Source organism: Tubulanus polymorphus, chromosome 2, assembly GCF_964204645.1.
Source record: "Tubulanus polymorphus chromosome 2, tnTubPoly1.2, whole genome shotgun sequence".
NCBI lineage: Eukaryota > Metazoa > Nemertea > Palaeonemertea > Tubulaniformes > Tubulanidae > Tubulanus > Tubulanus polymorphus.
Genome location: NC_134026.1, coordinates 17,615,175 through 17,635,034, shown reverse-complemented (window position 1 = coordinate 17,635,034; position 19,860 = coordinate 17,615,175). Strand labels below are relative to the sequence as shown.

The 19,860-nt window shown below is 38.3% G+C and overlaps 1 protein-coding gene across 3 annotated transcripts in view; it reads right to left on the bottom strand.

Moving 5' to 3' along the window:
• LOC141900295 (uncharacterized) overlaps positions 1-19,860 on the bottom strand; it is a 94,945-nt gene that overhangs the window by 48,265 nt on the left and 26,820 nt on the right. For all 3 annotated transcript variants that reach the window (XM_074787112.1, XM_074787113.1, XM_074787114.1), the window contains 5 exons: positions 12,983-13,139; positions 12,042-12,186; positions 7,701-7,832; positions 7,391-7,468; positions 26-98 (listed from right to left, as the gene is read on the bottom strand). In XM_074787112.1, the coding sequence (XP_074643213.1) occupies positions 26-98; positions 7,391-7,468; positions 7,701-7,832; positions 12,042-12,186; positions 12,983-13,139 (585 nt within the window). The remainder of the gene's footprint in view (positions 1-25; positions 99-7,390; positions 7,469-7,700; positions 7,833-12,041; positions 12,187-12,982; positions 13,140-19,860) is intronic.

Here is a 19,860-nt window from a genome sequence, read left to right as displayed (position 1 = left end):
TAAAAAGTTTGACTTGTATACGTACCTTGTATTATGAATCGGAAACCATAACTCCGCAATGGTAAGTAGGCAAACACATGCTGCATATTTGGCACAACCTATAAGTGAAGATTCAATATCAAGATAGAGTTTTATGTACCAGTTTCCATATTCTAGTTGAGGACAACAAATATGTTTTAACACCCCTAGTAAAGAAATACATAAACAAATGACACTTAATTTCGCCACAATAATAGGTTATGTTATGAGTAGATTGATTGTGGTTACAACACACTTCCTTTGTTCAAGATGGCGGTCGTATATGTAAACTGAAGATAATCATTCTAAACCAGTGTATCCAATTGGGAATCTACAAATACTTTTACACGCTGCGGGAGCTTATCGGGACCGACGTGCACAAAGTGGCAAGTTTGATAAAGATAATAGTACTCTAAACGAACGAACAAAATATTGATAATAGAACTCTAAATGAATGAACTAAATCTTCACTTAATTCACAATTTATTTATTAAAAAAAAAAAGAAAAAGAAAACCCGAGAAACTATACGCCGTAGTGAGAGGAAGGAAAGTTAGCATTTTTGATGACTGGAACTCTTGTAGAGATAACGCAAAAGGCTATCCAGATGTCCGATATGCCGGTTTTGGTAATCTTATATAATCTTATATAATAATACCGAATTGTTGTACCGACTGCTCTGTCGTTACTAGACGTATCACCCTCAAGATTTTCCTGGTAGTAGATCTCGTGTTTTATCGCTTTTGGCGCGGTTTCTGATGGAAATGTATTCTGGAATTTATGTGGTGGGCCATTTACCAAATTTTTCGTAGTCTTTCCTAGTGTTCACAGAGGGCGTATGGGTCTGCTGGCATAGCCGCCACTGACTTGAGTCGTCAGTTGATACAGTACGAGTTACGGCTGCCTTAATGACCCGGCTGCCGGGTCACGAAACAGTTTTTCAAATGTTATAGATGATAGTAAATAAAAAAGCAATTAACCCACTTAGTGTAACCTACGAGGCACTGCTGCCGGTTCAAAGCAACAAACTCACTACTCAAGTCAGCATTGTATTGGGCTGAGGCGTTAGCGTGTGTGACTGAACATTTTTGTTTTTTACCTGTTACCTGCTGCACCCGTGGGTTCAAATCTGCAGTATTGCGTAGAATTCTCATACATTATGAAATGAACATACCGGTACCTAACATATTTGTTTCCTATCTATACTTCTGTTTCGGGCGTGTTCAAATCTTCAGTACTGCGTAGAATTCATACATATACATTATGAGATGATCATATTGGTACTTTACATATTTATTTCTATCTATAGTTCTATTACCTTGGGCCTCCATGGGAAGAAGAAATTTTCAGTATGTGATTAAGGGCCCCAGTATCCTCGGGCACAGGTCAAGTCGGTCCCGAGCACGGGTGATCACACCACATAATAGGCCACTTAAAAATGCTCCTACTCAGTTCGCGTGCAATGAACTAATAGGTCGGAAGTACCACGTTTAAAAAAATCACCCGTGGTTTCCACAGGCTTTCCGCTAGTATTGATAAAGCTACTATCTTTCTCAATCTTGAGGGTGTCGAACATAAGGATATCTTTGTCTACTCAAAAAGTTAGTTATTGCCGAACACTATGTTGCTTGCAGAATACTGTCACACGATGGCATATGATATACCGAAAGAAATTATTCTTCAACCTGTGAATGATGACATTGGTGCATTCCCTGCTACGTCTGATGATGGTCGTAGTGATGATGATATCGAACCGGAAAAAATGCCAGATGACTCGTCCTGCCCCTTTTGCAAGGCACACGACACCTCATTTATGATCGAATGTGCATGCTGCCACAATTGGGTCCACTACAGCTCCCCAAATTTACCGACATACCAACTATTCGTACGCCACTCCACTACAAGAAAGTTTCAGTGTGCTTGCTGTACAGAAATCTGCAATGAATTTCTGTCAGATGTGTGCCAATTAGAGTGTCATCTCTCTGTTCAAAATGAAACAGGTCATTGAATACATGCGCGCTTTTACATACCAGCTTAAATGCAGTCACTAAGAATGAATAGCAGCTTATTGGAACACTGCCAGTTTCCTGGAAAACGTTAACTAGGCCACACGTTAAGGCATGTTTTCAGACGATGCACACTTGACTTCCACATAAGTAGCTCATACATCGGAAGTGGGTGGGTCGGTCATTTTTATCAAAAATAAAATTTACTTTCAATGAATCCCAGAAAAAAGTTTCCACTCAGTTCCTTTGAAGTCGGGTCGGTCGGGTTACGGCAAACAGACGATTATTTTGGGATGGCCTTATAATGAACTACACATTTCAACACCAGGCCACTGCCACGTGAGAACGAAATTTGTACGCCGATCAGTCCACCAGTACAGTGTTTTTTAATGCAAATTAGTATTGTTTAAAATTCATCTGCATATCGATACAAATGTTTTTTCGTCAAGATGACCCCAGACGTATGCATAATTAATTTTAGTTCAAATATTTTCAAACAAATCTTTTTCTATCAATAGATTATCCTTTATCTAAAGATAAACGGCTTTGTTGATTTTTGTAAGCTACACGTGTTACTAAAACGAGGGCGCTATCATCACAGCTCCGCAGTAAATATTGCGCATCAACAAGGAATTTTTAGCACAGTACAAGATGCTTATTAATCTTTCTCATCTTTCTCTGAATTTTAGTTAGAAACAAGAGCCCCAAGGGGCACAATGGCCAGCCTGTCAGATTTGCTTTTTATAAATGATGTAAGCTGTGGGTTATATTTATCAATATACACTCCCTGCTCAATATCATTTACATAGTAAAATCGTGTGTTAACACAGACAGCAGGAACGAATGTAATATAGAAATACTAAGTTATTGTATTGTTCAACGCCCCCTGGTGGCCATAAACAAAAACCAATGAGCTTGAAACTCATCTCGATCATAGAACATGTGATGAGCTACAACTTACCAATTGATTATATTAGCAAAATATGCTTAAGTATCAATTATGATGTGGAAAAACTTTTTTTCCACCTACGAATGAGTACCGATGACCCCAAGATGGCCGCCAAGTGCGTCATAATTCCTGGTCAAAAATACCCTCTCGGATATAAAAGATCCCTTTCCAAAGAATACCCATTACAAATTGCAATGAAACATGGCACACCATTAGAAAGCTATGGTACTCAGAATTCAGGCCAAAATTGACATTTTTGGGAACAAAAAAGGTTACAGTACGGCCATCTTGAGTCCGATCGACCCAATTTTTTCTCATGCCGATGGGCCCTCGGGGGATACAAATATATACGAATGATCAAGGTTATTGATAAAAGTGTCTTCAAAATTTCCCTCGAAAACTTCAAAAATGTGTAAAAAGTGCTGATTTTGGCGAACAACAATGGCTGCCAGTCGGCCATCTTGAATCTGACAGGGCCAGTTTTTGGCCTGAAGATGTGTCTAGGGTAGATACACGTATAAAGCAAATATCAAGACATTACCTTGAAGCGTCTTCAAAACTTTGGAACTCTCACGAACTATCTAGATGGTTATCTCTCGACCTAAGTAGCTTCAAGACCCATCTCAAAACAACTTTGTTCCATGCAGCATACCATTAACTCTCGGAAAGCGAATTGTATTTAACATTTTTTGGCAGAATAAAATTTGATTGAATTTGCAATTCGGGCACATGGCTAATTAGCATATCAAGGTCATACACCCGATTTGGTAAAACCCTTTTTTTCGCGAACCTTGCGCAATTGTCAAGGATGAATTTTCTGTAGAGCAAATAAAAATTCCTCCCAAACACCAAATCAACTAAAGATTTCATAGAAATCGATCTTGAAATACAATTTTAAATCTTAAAATAAAACCCGGAAGTAAAACAGTAGACGATACCGCGGGTTCACGTGAACACCTGATTTCTGTAAACGAAATGTTGGTTGTGACAAAATTGTTCAGACGGTTTTAGGTGGTAATAAGTACGGAAACATAACGACCATGGTCGACTTATTCGATGAAATCAGGCCTATGTGATATCCAAATTTTGACTTTTGTATTCTCCAGACCTCCCTGATATAGAAATAAAAAATTTTGGTGGTACGAAAGTGCAATCACAGCGCCGACGGGGACAGAGCCGTGTCAGAGATCGGCGGAGTGAAAATTGAGGTGGACGAACACGAAGAAGTAGGCTATTGCGCTACTTGAATCACGAAAACACCTGGCGCGGCCCCGACGCTTTTCGTTAAGTAATACAAATATCATGCAATGGGTTTTCACAATCTACCGCTGGTATTTACCGGATTTCAATATCACTCCAAAATTCAAAGAAACCTCGAAATATCGAACCGGAATACTTCCGGTAGATATCCGCGGCTGCCCAACCGGGAAACTTATTAGTTTCAATAGATATTGATAGGATCCATCATCTTCACCCGTCAAGGGATTCGAACCCACTAAGCTAAAGCCATGCTAGAATCGGGTCGCGCTTGTAACAAACCACATTAGGCTTCTGTGGAATTTCCCAGTAAATGGGCCAATCAGCGAACACGTAGCGAACGCGGAAGTATTGTCGCGTGTTGATACATGAAGTCATGCGCAAAAGCGCCAGTAATGAAATCGCGATAATTCACGTGAACAGCTGCTGATATTTTCAGATAAACCAATCACAGGGAAGACACAACCTCCTGATTGGCTGATAAAAATTGAAATTTTCCCGATTTAACTTTCGTGAAAAATGCAGAAAACATTTTTATGAGACCCTATTTCAAAATTCTGCTCGCTACGATTCCGAGAATGGATTACGCTTAAATACGTGATTTGTTCGAATATGCCCTCACTTGGCAAGCAAAAGAGCCTTTTGTGTGGAAACCATGTCATTTAAATTCGCTCCATTTGTATAGTAATAGGCTCAGCCTACGGCTGGCCTAAAAATCGGATGACAACAATTAATTTCATTAACTTATTAACTTTTTAAGTGAGGATCGGAAGATTGTATTAGTCATGTGAAACACGATGAACCAGTTTTCGGAACACAAATCTTAGCTGCTTACGCGCATGAGAAGTGCTTGTTTTATGTCTTTGCCTAACTTAAATTTCATCAAAAAATGTTTTCTAGGCCTATGATATACAATACAATACAAGTAGCGGCACACCTCAATGAGTAAGAATTACTTTTTTTTAGAAAGGAACGATCACCACAGCCATATCGGTGCGCAAAAGACAAGGGATATCCCGATATTACATCAGGCGGGAAAATTATCATTATTTTACAGAATTCCTTCAATTTCTTCTTTCAGAAATAAATTCATTCTTTCTTTTAACAAACTCAGGAAAGCGCAACAAATTTTAGACTGACTGAGCAAGTTACAAAGCTATCTAATGTCAAATAACAGAGAAAAGTGGGAAATTGCCAATTGCGTCACACTTGACTGATCAAAGGACCTGCTATGCTTAAGAGCCTTTCTCAAAGTTTATGCATCACAAATTTCAATGAAAAATGGCAAACCATTCGGAAGATACAGGTCTGGAAATTCCAGGAGAAAAAATGACCTCTTTAGGCATAAAAAAGGTCATACGACGGCCATCTTGCTTCAGATCGACGAAATTTTTCTCATTCTGATACCCCATGGGGGAGATACAAACATGTGTGAAAGATCAAGATCTAATCAAAGCGTTTTCAAAATTTCCCTTGAAAACTTCACAAATGTGTAAAAAGTGCCGATTATGGTAAACAACAATGGCTGCCAGTCAGCCATCTTGATTTGGATCAGGCCAGTTTTAGGGCAGAAGATGTATCCAATCTAGGATAGATACACTGTACATGTATCAACCAAACATCAAGACAATCCAATGAAGCGTCTTCAAAACTTCCCAAAGAATTGAATTCCTCTCAGTGCTTCATCTAGCCAAAAATAGAAGGGCGGTCCGCCCCACCCCCGAAAATAGCCGCCCTTGTGCCCTTCAGATGTGTCCCATGCTCGCCCTTGTGCCCTCATCACTTGCCGTAGGTCCGCCATCCTGCCCTTGTCAGTCACGAGTAATGAGTCAGGGCTTTCAAAATAAGCCGACGCATCTGACTGTTAGTAAGTTTCCTGCGACGGCTATGAAATATCTCGTATGATATCAACGATAGTAGCTCATGTGATCAGTGGTTATATTCAAATGTACTGCAGTCAGGGCCAAATTCGGTTTTCGTATCTAGTCGACTAGTGGTCGGAACTAATAACCGAATGCGCTTGATTTTCGAACTATTTCCGGAATATAGTTCCGACTAACGGACATTTGGTTTCGTTTAGTTCGACTATAGTCGACTAACTCAGATAACCGAAGGTGGCCCAGTGTGCATCGTGTGAAAACGTGCCTCACACGCGTGGCCTAGTTAAAGTTTCCAGGAAATTGGCTGACTTCCAAACTACTGCCAATCATTCTAGCGACTGCCGTTGTAAAGCTGGTAGTGTATATTCGATGGATTGTTTCGTTTTGAACACATCGTGATGCTCTGGATCTTTTTATCTAGACTATTAGACAAATTTTATATATACAAGGTGAAAAACTTTGTTCGGTGAACTCGCACAGACAATTAGTTTGAGTAGCCTAATAGCAATAATGTGTTCTTAAGCTGGCTGCTTACCAATTATCAATAGTTACTTGCCAATCACTAACACTATCAATTTAAACCAATTAATTTGATATTTCTAAGATTAAAAACATGCAATTTCATGTAGGCCTATACACTATTGCTGGCTCTTTTTCGCTGTATTTGCTACTTGAGATTGCTTTTTTCTGCAATTTTTTTGTCTGCAACTGGTTTTCCAAATCATTTTGAAAGCCCTATCTAGATTAACTTTTGTTCATTGACAGGCATAGGTGTAAGGATGTACTGTGGTCAAGTGTGTCACTCATGGCAAAATCAGAGTTAAACATAGTTTCTAGTCCTCAATTGTAGTAGGGGTACCTACTAGGAACATTGCAGGTTGCCCCTAAAACGGAAGTGAGTGCGTTATTATGTGCCCTTGCTCCGATGGAATCACGCACAAAAATGCCCTTATTTGAAATCAGCACCCTGCCCTTTTTCAATGCTAGATGAAGCACTGTCCTCTCAAGACGAACACTATGATGGACGACGTATGTTAAGTGAATGCGATAGCTCGCTGGGCCCCAAGTGGGCTAAAAACTGCTTTTTTAACTTGGTTGAATGTGTTCATTAGATTTCAAGATGTCAGTCACACATTCACACAAATGTTGCTGTCTTCTTGAGGCCTTTTGCACACAAAAGTTTTTCCAAAATATTGGATTAGAACTGAAGGAGAGGACCTTGTAATGTTCAATTAGTGACATGGAAAACATTAAATCCAAGAAAGCTAAAAGTGCACATTACCTTAGTAATTAAATCTTTGTGGTGTAGTTTGAAAGCTAAGGCTATTTCACTTGATTCGATATCGACTCCTGACTTAGCCTGAAACAGTAAGAAAAACCAGTAAAAGGTTAGTCTGTAACAATTACATACTGGAAGTACAATAATAATGCAGTGGGCCTATATTTAGGAAATTCAAAATCAGTATACGATTCTCTATAACATTCTCTATTTACAATTATAGAAGATAATATTCTCTACTTACGATTAGAGTAGATAATATTGTTGATGAAAATTCAAGAAAAGGATGTGTATGAGAAAATGCACAATTTACCTGCAAAGAGATTTGAGAAGCATCCAATTGTTTTTTGACGACCAACCACTTTTCGATTCCATTGGAATGTCTGATTTCAACCACATCCATGCCAACATCACGTCGTGTCATTTCCAAAGTAGAATTTTCGATCTAAAACGCATGAACATTTAAAACTACAGGTCCAGGGACACAGTACCCATGGGAAATGGTTTGAAATGCTCAACAATTTGACAATTTCAATATTCAACAGCCCCTGGGGAACATGTACTCTAATCCAACCATCCTTCAAATGAATGAACCCCAAGCTCATCCCCTCAATTGTTGCTTACTAAACTCTCTGATAAAAGGCTTCAGCTTTGGGTAAAGCTTTATGAAGTGCATGTATTTTAGGCTGAAAACTGCCCTTGGCTTTTTGGCCAGAAAAAACGGTACTTCAGGCTTATAAGCATAATCCAATTTTTTCAAGATCAGAACCAAATGGAATGATTAGGTTGCATGACAAAATATGCAATTATGAGCTTAATGCCTAGGTTCACAAACACACACAACTTTTTGAAGAGAAACTGAGTTTTCTCAACTTCTCGATTTCCTAACTTTTAGCCCAGTTAGGAAAAAAAACAAAGTTGTGTCGAAATGTTAGTTCTCACACGCACACGCTAGAGATGGATCTAAGGAGATCAAAAAGATATTTGCGAATATGATTTTTAAGTCAGTTTTCCAGCAACCGTGGATATCATGCTGGGTGTTGGGGGATCCTGTAACTGCCCGAGACCAGACATTTCAAAAGACGATCCAGTCTCATGTATCAACTATCAACTTTGTATCAACTATCTGCGAGTCACTATAATTTGATTTATCAAAGGTTTTATCAAAGGGTTATTCTTAAATTGTAGAAATATATTGACCGCTCTTACCAGAAAAGAAAGAATATCAATATGCATGCAAATATACCGCAAACGTATCGAGTTCAAAATAGTTTCAATGGTTTTTGGAGCATTAAATGAGGTTTCCCTCTATATTAAACAAGTGCGGTCTTTTCATAGACCTAGCCGATGTCTGAGATCTACAAATCAAGTTATCCTGTCTCATGTACCTTTCCATACAATTTTGACGGTAAAAGAGCTTCTGCCTCAGCTGCTCCAACTTTATGGAACAATCTACCTTTTAGTTTATTGTGACAGACATTCATAAATGACATTAGTTGAACAATCTTTTGTTTTCTGAACGACACTCCAGCCTGTGGCGCCCTCTCGGTTATGTTCTGGTTGTGGGTTTGTGTGGTCATTCATCGTATTGATTCCGCGAATGGCGGTAACGTACCTAACTGTTGATGAATAAATATTTGGTTATTATGAAATATTGTTTGTCGCAGGTGAGTCGGTTTCTTGTTTGTATGAATGCCTTGTTAAATGTGTATTGATGTTAAAAGAATGTTGTATAAGTGTGGTCATTCATCGTATTGATTCCGCGAATGGCGGTAACGTACCTAACTGTTGATGAATAAATATTTGGTTATTATGAAATATTGTTTGTCGCAGGTTGTTGGAGAGGCCGTGGAGTAACTTCTTTTCTACTGGTGGTTGGAGCCAAGGCTGTACACCCCCAACAAAGCCGCCGCGACGAGGTACCAGCGAATCGTCGGATTGTCGAATCGAATGATTAATATTACATGTTCGACCCCTGATTACCCCTCACGATCGCCGGAGGAGAAGGGCGTTCACATTATGCGGCAGCACAGATATTGATGAAGTCTGGCGTGATAACTTATTATTCTAAACAACATTATATTGAAATGTAATATGCCCTCGAATGCCCCCGGCCTGTACCAAGTTTGAAAACAATCGATCAACAACTACGGCCTCTAGACTGTTAACGTAGTTTTTCATGTCGGCCCCCTCGTGGCTAAAATTTAAATCAAATCGACCGAATTCTAAATAGCAGGGCTGCCAACCTTTCAAAATTTCATTTAGGGATGAATGGCAGATTAATTAGGAACATTGAAGGTTTCAATAGGAATATATTGAAACCGAAGAAATTGTGACTTTTTCCAAGTAGGAATATTTTGCTTTCAATTAGGAATACCTTTCACATGCAATATATGAAAGCTGGATATGAAAATATGGAATTATCTATTAGCAAAATAAAAAATCAGCAAATTCTACAGAATGTATTTTTTCTTTATTATTTTATGAAAGATAAAAATCAACAGTGTTTATCAAAAATATACAATAGACTAAAAAATAAGAACATAAAACTGGCATAAATTGTCAAACGAATTACATAACACTATACAGCTGTCATGCGAATGTATCAATTTCCAGCATCAATTCCACAATACTGTCCTAGAGAGACTCCATGTACAGAACTGAAAGATACAAACAGTAAAAAGTCTCTAAATCTACATGCAACTCGATGGTGCTGCCATCTGCCAAATATGCGAACTAAAAGTTTACTTTGAGATGCACTGCTCAAAAGCATCTTAAATTATCTTTTTAAATCAAACTAAAACAAGAGTGACAACATTAAGGTTCAAACTAACAAAGCAATTGCTTACCGAAACATTTCAACCACAAATAACGAGTCCACACGTTGAAATCTAACCCGGATCTTCGAATGCTCATCGCGCTGCGAAAACGAGCTAATTACCGCAGTAAACCGATTCTTCTCCGAAACGATGCGGAGGAATTTGACAATAACAATCACATTTTGCCACATGTCATGATATTTTCACAAGAATGATTTAAAACAACGTATTTTAAAACGACTTAACTTTATTTTGATTCTTGTAACAAATTAAGAAGCTGCTCTCCTACTACGAAATAATCGTGCGCCATGCGTAGATAAAATCAATAACACAGCTACTCTCATACACACACACACACACGCGCGCGCTAGTAAGCGCTGTTTATCGCCTAACCCACGTACACAGTATATATAGCGACGCACTCATCCACCGCGCGCGTGCACATAAATTCCCCACCTATTCAATTCTGTTCTACCAAGTCATCATATTGTGTTACAACGCGCTGGCGGGTGGAAAATCGGACATCGCCGAAAAAGGAAAATAAAAATCGGAATTTTGTATACCCGATCGTATCGTCGGAATTTCTTCACGCAAATCGGGAGGATTCCGAATAATTCGGGAGGGTTGGCAGCCCTGAAATAGGGTTCTACCCCAAGTGATACCCTAGTTGTGTACTAAGTTTTAAAACAATCGGTCAACAATTGCGGCCTCTAGGCTGTTAACGTCGTTTTTCATGTCGGCCCCCTGGTGGCCATAATTTAAAACGAATCGACCCAATTTTAAATAGGGTTCTGGCCCAAGTGATATCCTACTTATGTACCAAATTTGAAAACAATCGTTCAACAATTACGGCCTCTAGACTGTTAACGTCACTTGCGGCGGCGGCGCATACAGACAGGGGTATATCTATATGCCCCCTCTCAACTAAAGTTGAGCCGGGGGCATAAAAATAGACTAGAATGAGGCAAAGCGTTGAATACCCCCGGCCTGAAATTCACCGCCACATGTGAAGTTACAGGGTTTGTGGTAAATGCGTTTGCCATATCGTGGCCACAATTATTTCTATAAGAATGATATTACACAACATGTATACTAAGTTTTAAAAAATTGGTCAACAGTTGAAGTCACTAGGCTATTTTCCCCTGATGGCCATAATTCAAATTGCATGGACTTAATTTTAAATAGGGCTCTGCCCCAAGTGATGCCCTAATTGTGTACCAAGTGTAAGAAAAATTTGTCAACAGTTGTACGGCTTCTAGGCTGTTAACGTCATTTTTTGTCGGCCCCTGGTGGCCATCATTTGAATCAAATTGACCAACTATTAAATAGGGTTCTGCCTGAAGTGATGCCCTACTTGTGTACCAAGTAAGAAATAAATCAGTCGACAATTGCAGCCTCTAAGGCTGTTAATGTTGTTTCTCATGTCATGCCCCTGGTGGCCATTATTTGAATTGAATTGACCCACTATTAAATAGGGTTCTGCCCCAAGTGATGCCGTACTTACCAAGATTGAAAAAAAAAATTGGTCAGCAATTGCGGCCTCTAGGCCGTTGACTTCGTTGTTCTTGTAGGCCCTAGGTGGCCATAATTTAAAACGAATCGACCCAATTTTAAATAGGGTTCTACCCAAACAACAATTGGGTGTCTAGGCTGTTAACATCACTTGCAGCGGCGTATTCAGATGCAGGAAAATCTATATGGCCCTCTCAACTTAAGGGCATAAAAATTTAGGTTTCAAAAAACATATCAATAGAAACACTTTCCTGAGGGTCAGTTCGATTTCTCTAGCCGAACATATTTTTGGGATAGCCTTGTTGGTAATGAGTTATACATACCTTATTGATAATACTGAGACTGCGCAGACGATGAAGGAACAGTAATAATGATGGTTTAATATCATGGAAACGATGCGCTAATGAAGCTGTGTATGCATCATTCTCCGGATCTGTCTTGACTGGTAAATGTATCTTGGTCATCCATCTTAAATAAAAAGCATATGATGTTGATTTGCATTATGCAGGCAACAGTATGAAAAATATCAGTTGAATATCCAATTTGGAGACTTGTGACAAATGTAAGCAGAAATTGCTAGCAATAATTGGTAGCAAATGCAATATCTCACCCATCACCCATAGATTAAATAATTAACAGGGATTTACAGGATTTTTCAAAGGGGGGAGACATTCAATATTTCAAACTAGGGTTCCAGGAACACCATGTCCACTCGGTAGCGGTTTGAAATGCTCAACAATCTGACAATTCAATACTCAACACCCCTGGAGAACATATACAGAAACCAACTACCTTGTAAACATAGCACGTTCATAATATTCATAAATTCTGAGTGCTCCAACTAAATTCCGGGCCAGTGTATTGAAGTTCTGGGCTAAACTTCACCCATGGTAACTTTTGATTTTAACAATAATTTTTCATTCCATGAGTTTACAGACATTATATTTTATTTGCAAAATTCAGCTGATTTCACATAGCTTTGATGAAAAACCATTAATCTCATCAAATACTCCATTTCTATTCCAGTTTAATAAACAGTTTATACCATTAGAATCTGCAGAATCTCACTTTGTCTTCTTCCTTTTAAGGCTAAAGCAATAGTTTTCCACAATATACGTACATTTTAAGTTAGGTACTAATTCGGTACTGTCTCGATATACAGCCGACATCCATAGTAATCATTATATACGTATAGCCATATCTGAAGGGGTTGAACTGGCATTTTTGTACACATACTACATATATGAAGTAAATAATTGCTTACTTGTTAGCTGTCTCTGGTGTTTTATCTTCAATCCAGTGAGGTAAAATATAACCAGTTGGTCCACTAGTCGCATCGAAGCAGACATGAAATCCATTGCTATGGACTTCAGGTTTATCTGTTATTCTGAAAACTGACTTGAAACCAATGCCTTTCTGACCTATAAGATACACAATTGCTTTTCATAAAATGGCTCAATCAGAATGCATTACGTGATTTTATTAACTGAACTGATCTTCTCAATCCTTCCCTTAATTTCTATGATAGAGAGACACTGATATTGATGGCATCTATATAGTAAAGGTCAATCTAGTTAGAAGCATATGATTGCGCCACTACCAAAAGTTTCCAACTCCAAATGCCCATAGGCCTATTTGGATTTCTCGAACCCCAAATATGGCTTAATGCTGTTGGTCACAAATTCACCCCTTTAAGTACTGACAAATTCATACTCTAAAGCACAGGATTTGACAATTTTGGAAAATTCCACCACAGTACATTTTCATTGTATAATGGTGACTGCTAAAGTGTGTCTTATGATTTGTGATTTATACACTGCAATGTTATGTAGACACGCTGAAAGGGTTAACAAAAATCACAAATACTTGCTTCTAAAAATCACATAAAGCAAATGTCTTCAAAGAATGTCCCTTGATAAACTAGGGTACTGCTTACAGTTAACTTACGCCTAATGAAAATTGCGCATCATTTGCGTGTTCTCGTTTATCATTCCAATTGAAGCGCATTGCATACACAATTGGAACGGGTTATAAAGCCAATAATGCCTTTAATATCTTTCCCAATACCCCAATCAATTTCCATTTCAAACGTAAACGAAACGGAAAATAAACGTAGATGATTCTAATCTGTACCGTACAAACTCATACAATATTAATACATTGCTCATACAATGAGCAATACTTCCCTGCATACGCATTAACCCTTTCCGCGCTGACTTATTAATACCCTAAGTGCTGGAGAAAATGCAAAAATTTGGGAAAATGTTGAATAACGGGAATAGCACTAAAGTGCACTAAAGTGCGTCTACACCGCGGCGCAGTGTATCCTTAGGTACTAATATTTCATTATGTCTGACAGATGCTGTCATCTTTGTATTGAGATAAAAACTAAAAACCAATTACATCAATACACCGCAGTGCAGTGTACTAGCAAAATCCATTACCGATTCATACACCGCACTGCGGTGTAGACGCACCGAAAGGGTTAAGTAAAATATATATTGAAAATTTAGAGACATTTTCCCTAGATTAGATAGACCTTAGTATAATGAGCTTGCCTTATGACAATTCAGGGATGAGAACGCCGACCTGTAAAATCCGCGGGTTATTTTTCTTGAGTGACATACGCGAACCAGCTGACGGCGTAGCCGTCAGCACTAGCGAGCGCCGAAGGCTATTTCGGGGGGGTTTGGGGGCCCTCCCCCAAGAAAATTTTAGAAATTAAATACGTTTTCCGAGCACTTAGAGCGATCTCGAACCCATGAACGACTATTATATTTTGGAAGGTAATGGCTAGTTCCAATGTGGTACATCCTCATTTGATGACATTCAGCATCTCATGCATTACGGGTCGAGCCCTGAATTATTGCAGTAAAAATGCGCCGATGAATGCTCACTAAAAATCATCACCAAGTAGTGTATAATATCCGAAAGCGTTCGCCACAACAGTAAGTAGACCTATATACGTTACTACTGTTGCTGTGCGTGCGTGTCTGCAACCGATCGATAAAATACATACAAACTCATCGTAGTACAAATGTACATACAAAATCACTGTGTTGCAATGAATATGCATTGAAATGCGATACTTTTACGTGACGATAAGTAAAACAGGCACTGAACGCTTTTAAGGTTCACCTGATTACCGATCGCGCCGGACCAATTGAGTGAGATCATCACCCCCCCCCCCCATATTTTTACATCATTTTTGGACTATTTGGAAAATTGATATTTTTCAATACTGAAATCCGCGGGAAACCGCGGATCCGCGGGGAATTCTCATCTCTGACAATTGGTCAAAAATAGTGGTCTGTAGTGTTCACAAGAAAACTGATGCACAGATGCATACCAGACCATTACTAAGACCCATGGGTATAACATAAGCCCGAATGGCTTAAAACTAGGGGTCCAGGAACACCATGTCAACTTGGAAAGTGGTATGAAGTGCTCGACAACTTGACGTTTTAAAATTCAACGCGGCGTTGTGAACATTGGCAAATACCAAGATGTTAAAGGATGTTGACCATTTTCCAGATATGAAAGAAAACTGATGAAACTGAGATGGTTGCTGGTGTATTATTAGTGACTGATCCAATCAGTCACTAATAATGATTTCAATCAGGCTAGTTTTTGGGTTGCAAATGCAGCTAGAAACATACATAAACCAATAGTTTCCCATAGGCAAAGTGGTTTACAACCTTTCTAGTATCTAGATGAACATACAATAATATTTACCGTATATGTACCGTAATTATATCATATCGTAAAAATTAATACTATTTTTACCGAAGAATTATTTTCATGGTTATTACGGTGACAATAAACAGCCATAGAAGTCAAGTATTTAAACCCACAATTTACCACTGAAATGACCTTGACTCCCTAGTATTTATCAGGTAAGGGAGATATTAACCGACGAGGTATGACGAAATTTAAAGAGGTATACACAGAGTAGCACACTGTCGCACAGTCTGACACACTGCATGCAGTGCGTCTATACCAGTGGATAAACACGTGCCATGTGAAGAGCGCTGATACCGCGAAAACAGATAAAACAAACAAAATAAAGTAATTATAACGATTACCAATGAAACTAGGGGTCCAGGGACACCATGCCCACTTGGGAAGTTGTTTCAAATGCTCAACAATCTAATAATTTCAATATTCAATGCCCCTGATGACCATATACAAAAACCAATGACCTTGAAACTCACCACAATCATAAAACATGTCATGAACTACAACTTTGCAATTGATCATGGTAACCAAATATCCCTAGGTACCAATCTAATAAGGAAATACCAAGTTCTTCTTCTATTCAACGCCCCCTGGTGAATAACTTATTAGAATAACTTATGTCCTTGAAACTCACCACAATCATAGACGATGTCATGAGCTACAACTTTGCAATTGATTGTGGTAACAAAATATGCGTAGGTACAAATATAATATAGAAATACTAAGTTATTGTATTATTCAACGCCCCCTGGTGACCATATGCAAAACCCAATGACCTTGAAACTCACCACAATCATAGAACATGTCATAAACTACAACTTTGCAATGGGTCATGGTAACAAAATAGCCCTACGTACCAATCTAATAAGGAAATACTAAGTTATTCTACTATTCAACGCCCCTTGGTGACCATATGCAAAACCCAATGACCTTGAAACTCACCACAATCATAGAACATGTCATAAACTACAACTTTGCAATTGATCATGGTAACCAAATATCCCCAGGTACCAATCAATATATGTTAAAATCATGAAATGTAGATCTAAAAATCGACCTCGACTTATACGCTGCGTAGACTTATATGCCAGTTTTTACGGTAATAATTTAAAAGCTTTGCCTTTAGATGGAACTATTTCCGCCTTATCACAGGTGCACTCTGCCGCCGTGATTCCCCTATTCAACGATAAAAACTTTCCCACGGTCTTACTATCGGCATTTTCTAATAATAATTTAGGGAAATATTTTTAAAAAGTAGTAGAGGAGCAGAAAGAGGAATTTTGAGATTCTCATTGACACATTTGCTCTGCTCGGGATATTGTTATTTTGTGATAGGGGGGTCATGTACGGTTCTGGTGATGGTCGTTTCCATGGTAACAGGTGGTGCGAAAATGGTTAAACGCCCCCAATTGTCAGCCGAGGGAACTAAAATTGCATCATTTACTAATCTGCGAATAAAACAAAGAGTTTTATAGGTATGGAAGTAATTCTTTTTTCATTGTATATAGATTTATCAGGGCTTTAATTTCATATATTCATATCGCGAAATTACGTACAAGTCTGCGACAAAATCAAAAAGTTTCATCCAATTTGAGAAAATTTTACGTTTTTTTCAAGACACGTTTTTTTCTCATGGATTTTGTATTAAAGCTCGCTTCCAAAAATTCTAAATCGTAATTTTAGACATTAATCATTATTGCGGAATTATATGCTTCACATTTATATCATTCCTTGATGATTATTTTAAAAACTTTGGACACAGTGAATGTAGCGCATCACCAAAAATACGACCATTGTTGGTTTATAATAGTACGAACATTTATAGAATGGAAAATCAAAAAGCCACATTTTAATAGATTATAGTTCAATGTGTCTAAAATCAAATCATATCATATGCATTTAATTATATTTATGTCCTTTGTTATCGCACAATCCTGGTACTGAATATTCTATAATAAAAAATGCTACTTCTTTTAGTCATGATTTTTAGTGTTTTAAGAAATAAATAACTGTAACTGCTGTAAGAAATGAAATGCACTCTTATAGTGTTTCAGAATTGAAATGGGACATTCATTTCATCATCACCTACCATCTGTTACTTCTGTTACTTGGTAACATTGTACAAATAACATCTTTAATTGTTGTTAAATTTGTTGAAACTGACCGAGGATTTATGCATTGATTCAAGTTATCTGCTGTTGATAGTAAAGTATGCTCTGATTGCCGGACACGGAAAGCCAACCTTTTAAATTCATAGCATGTATTTGATGGAAATTGTCTAAAATGAAACTTCAAACATAATTTGGTAAGTAAATATCACTTCTTCTCTCTTTTTCGATGAACTACAAAATTAATCATGGAATGGATTATAATACCTATGGGCCTATGATTTCACCAAGAACCTTAAGCCTAGCGCACATCGACACTGCGATTGGAGACAACTTGTTGCAAGGCAGTTTTCGGCGCATGGCTGGATACGATCAGTTGCTTTAATGTGTCGATGTGAGCGAGCTTACGATTGGTAAGCGTCGATCTAACTCCAGTTCCAGCCAGTTGCCCATGTTCTACTTTTGAGCAACTGGTTGTACTCAATCGCAGTCATATCCGTCGATGTGCGCGCTCCGGATCTCGACGATCGACATGCACCATGCAGTTGCTGCAACTGACCGGTTGTAACTAGATTTCGATGTGCGCGGGGTAATCGTTCGGTAGCAACTAGTTGTCTCCAATCGCAGTGTCGATGTGCGCTAGGCTTTAGTATCTGATGTACAGCGAATTTGAGTGAATGTGTCTGGGTTGTTGGTTACACTAGGATCGTAGGGCGACGGAGATCTCTTTGGAGGCAACCACTGCCAGGACTGGGTGAACCTGATAAGCTGAAAAAATATAGGCTTTGTTTTTCAAAAGAAAAAGAATTGTCCGCATTAATGTCCATTTCAAATGGTTAGGCCGATATGATATACATGTATAAGTCACAAAATTTTTTGGTGAACCTATGCCTGATTGGGTTTCATTCATATTTTAATGCTTCCTATACCCAAATTTTCATCTAAATATTTCAGTGCTTAAATGTTTAGCCGAAAGGGGAACCTATGCCCAGATTTTCATTTATAATTTAGCTCTTAAATGTCTGTCTAGCCCAGAGGGGAACCTATAGGCCTACCCAAATTTTCATCTAAATATTTCAGTGCTTAAATGTCTGTCTAGCCCAAAGGGGAACCTATGCCCAAATTTTCATTTATATTTCAGTGCTTAAATGTTTAGCCCAAAGGGGAACCTATGCCCAAATTTTCATTTATAATTCAGCTCTTAAATGTCTAGCCCAAAGGGGAACCTATGCCCAAATTTTCATTTATATTTCAGCGCTTAAATGTCTAGCCCAGAGGGGAACCTATGCCCAAATTTTCATTGATATTTCAGTGCTTAAATATCTAGCCCAGAGGGGAACCTATGCCCAAATTTTCATTGATATTTCAGCGCTTAAATGTCTAGCCCAGAGGTGAACCTATGCCCAAATTTTCATTGATATTTCAGCGCTTAAATATCTAGCCCAGACCTATGCCCAAATTTTCATTGAGATTTCAGCACTTAAATATCTAGCCCAAAGGGAACCAAATTTTCGTTTATATTTCAGTATATATACAGTCAGTTGTGTATAATAAATATACATGTGTAATTTTATTTACAATTTATATTTTGCAGGAAAAGTATGGAAATACCAAAACCAACAAAAATGAATATTCTGAAAGAGATTCCCGATGCACTTTTTCGCATCCCGGTGAAAGTTGAAGATAAAGAAAATATGGACCCATGTGTTTACCACCACCATCAACCACGAAAAGAAGCACGCAACATGATGTGACTAAACAAAAGTGTCTACTTTGCGAGAAAGAGAGATATAAGAAAGATCGGAAAATGCATATGTTTGATTATGCACAGACAAGACAAAACCAGATTGTATGAAAAAGCCAAGGAGTTGGGTGATGAGCATATGATCAGTAAACTAGTAAGTCATATTGGGAGTCCAAAAAATCTAGAAGGATACCATTACCACCCTCCCTGTATGGATAATTATTTAAATAAACGGGCAAGTTCACCAAAATTACCCGATGCGGCATTTACCAAGCTCTGTGATTTTATAGACGAACAAGTAATAAAGAATGGAGATGCGTTTAACTTAAGCGGCTTAACAAGTAGATTTGCTGAGATGAAATCTGACGAAAATTCTCTTAATGAAAGTCCAAGTATTCGGTCAGCACGTCTTCTAAAAAAACTATCTAATAGGTATGGAGATTCTATTCAAGCGATACCAGTGCAGTATAAACGCATGACCATCATATGTTCGGGATCCATAACTGTGAGTGACCTGTGCACTCAATTGATGAAATTGCAAGATGCACATGA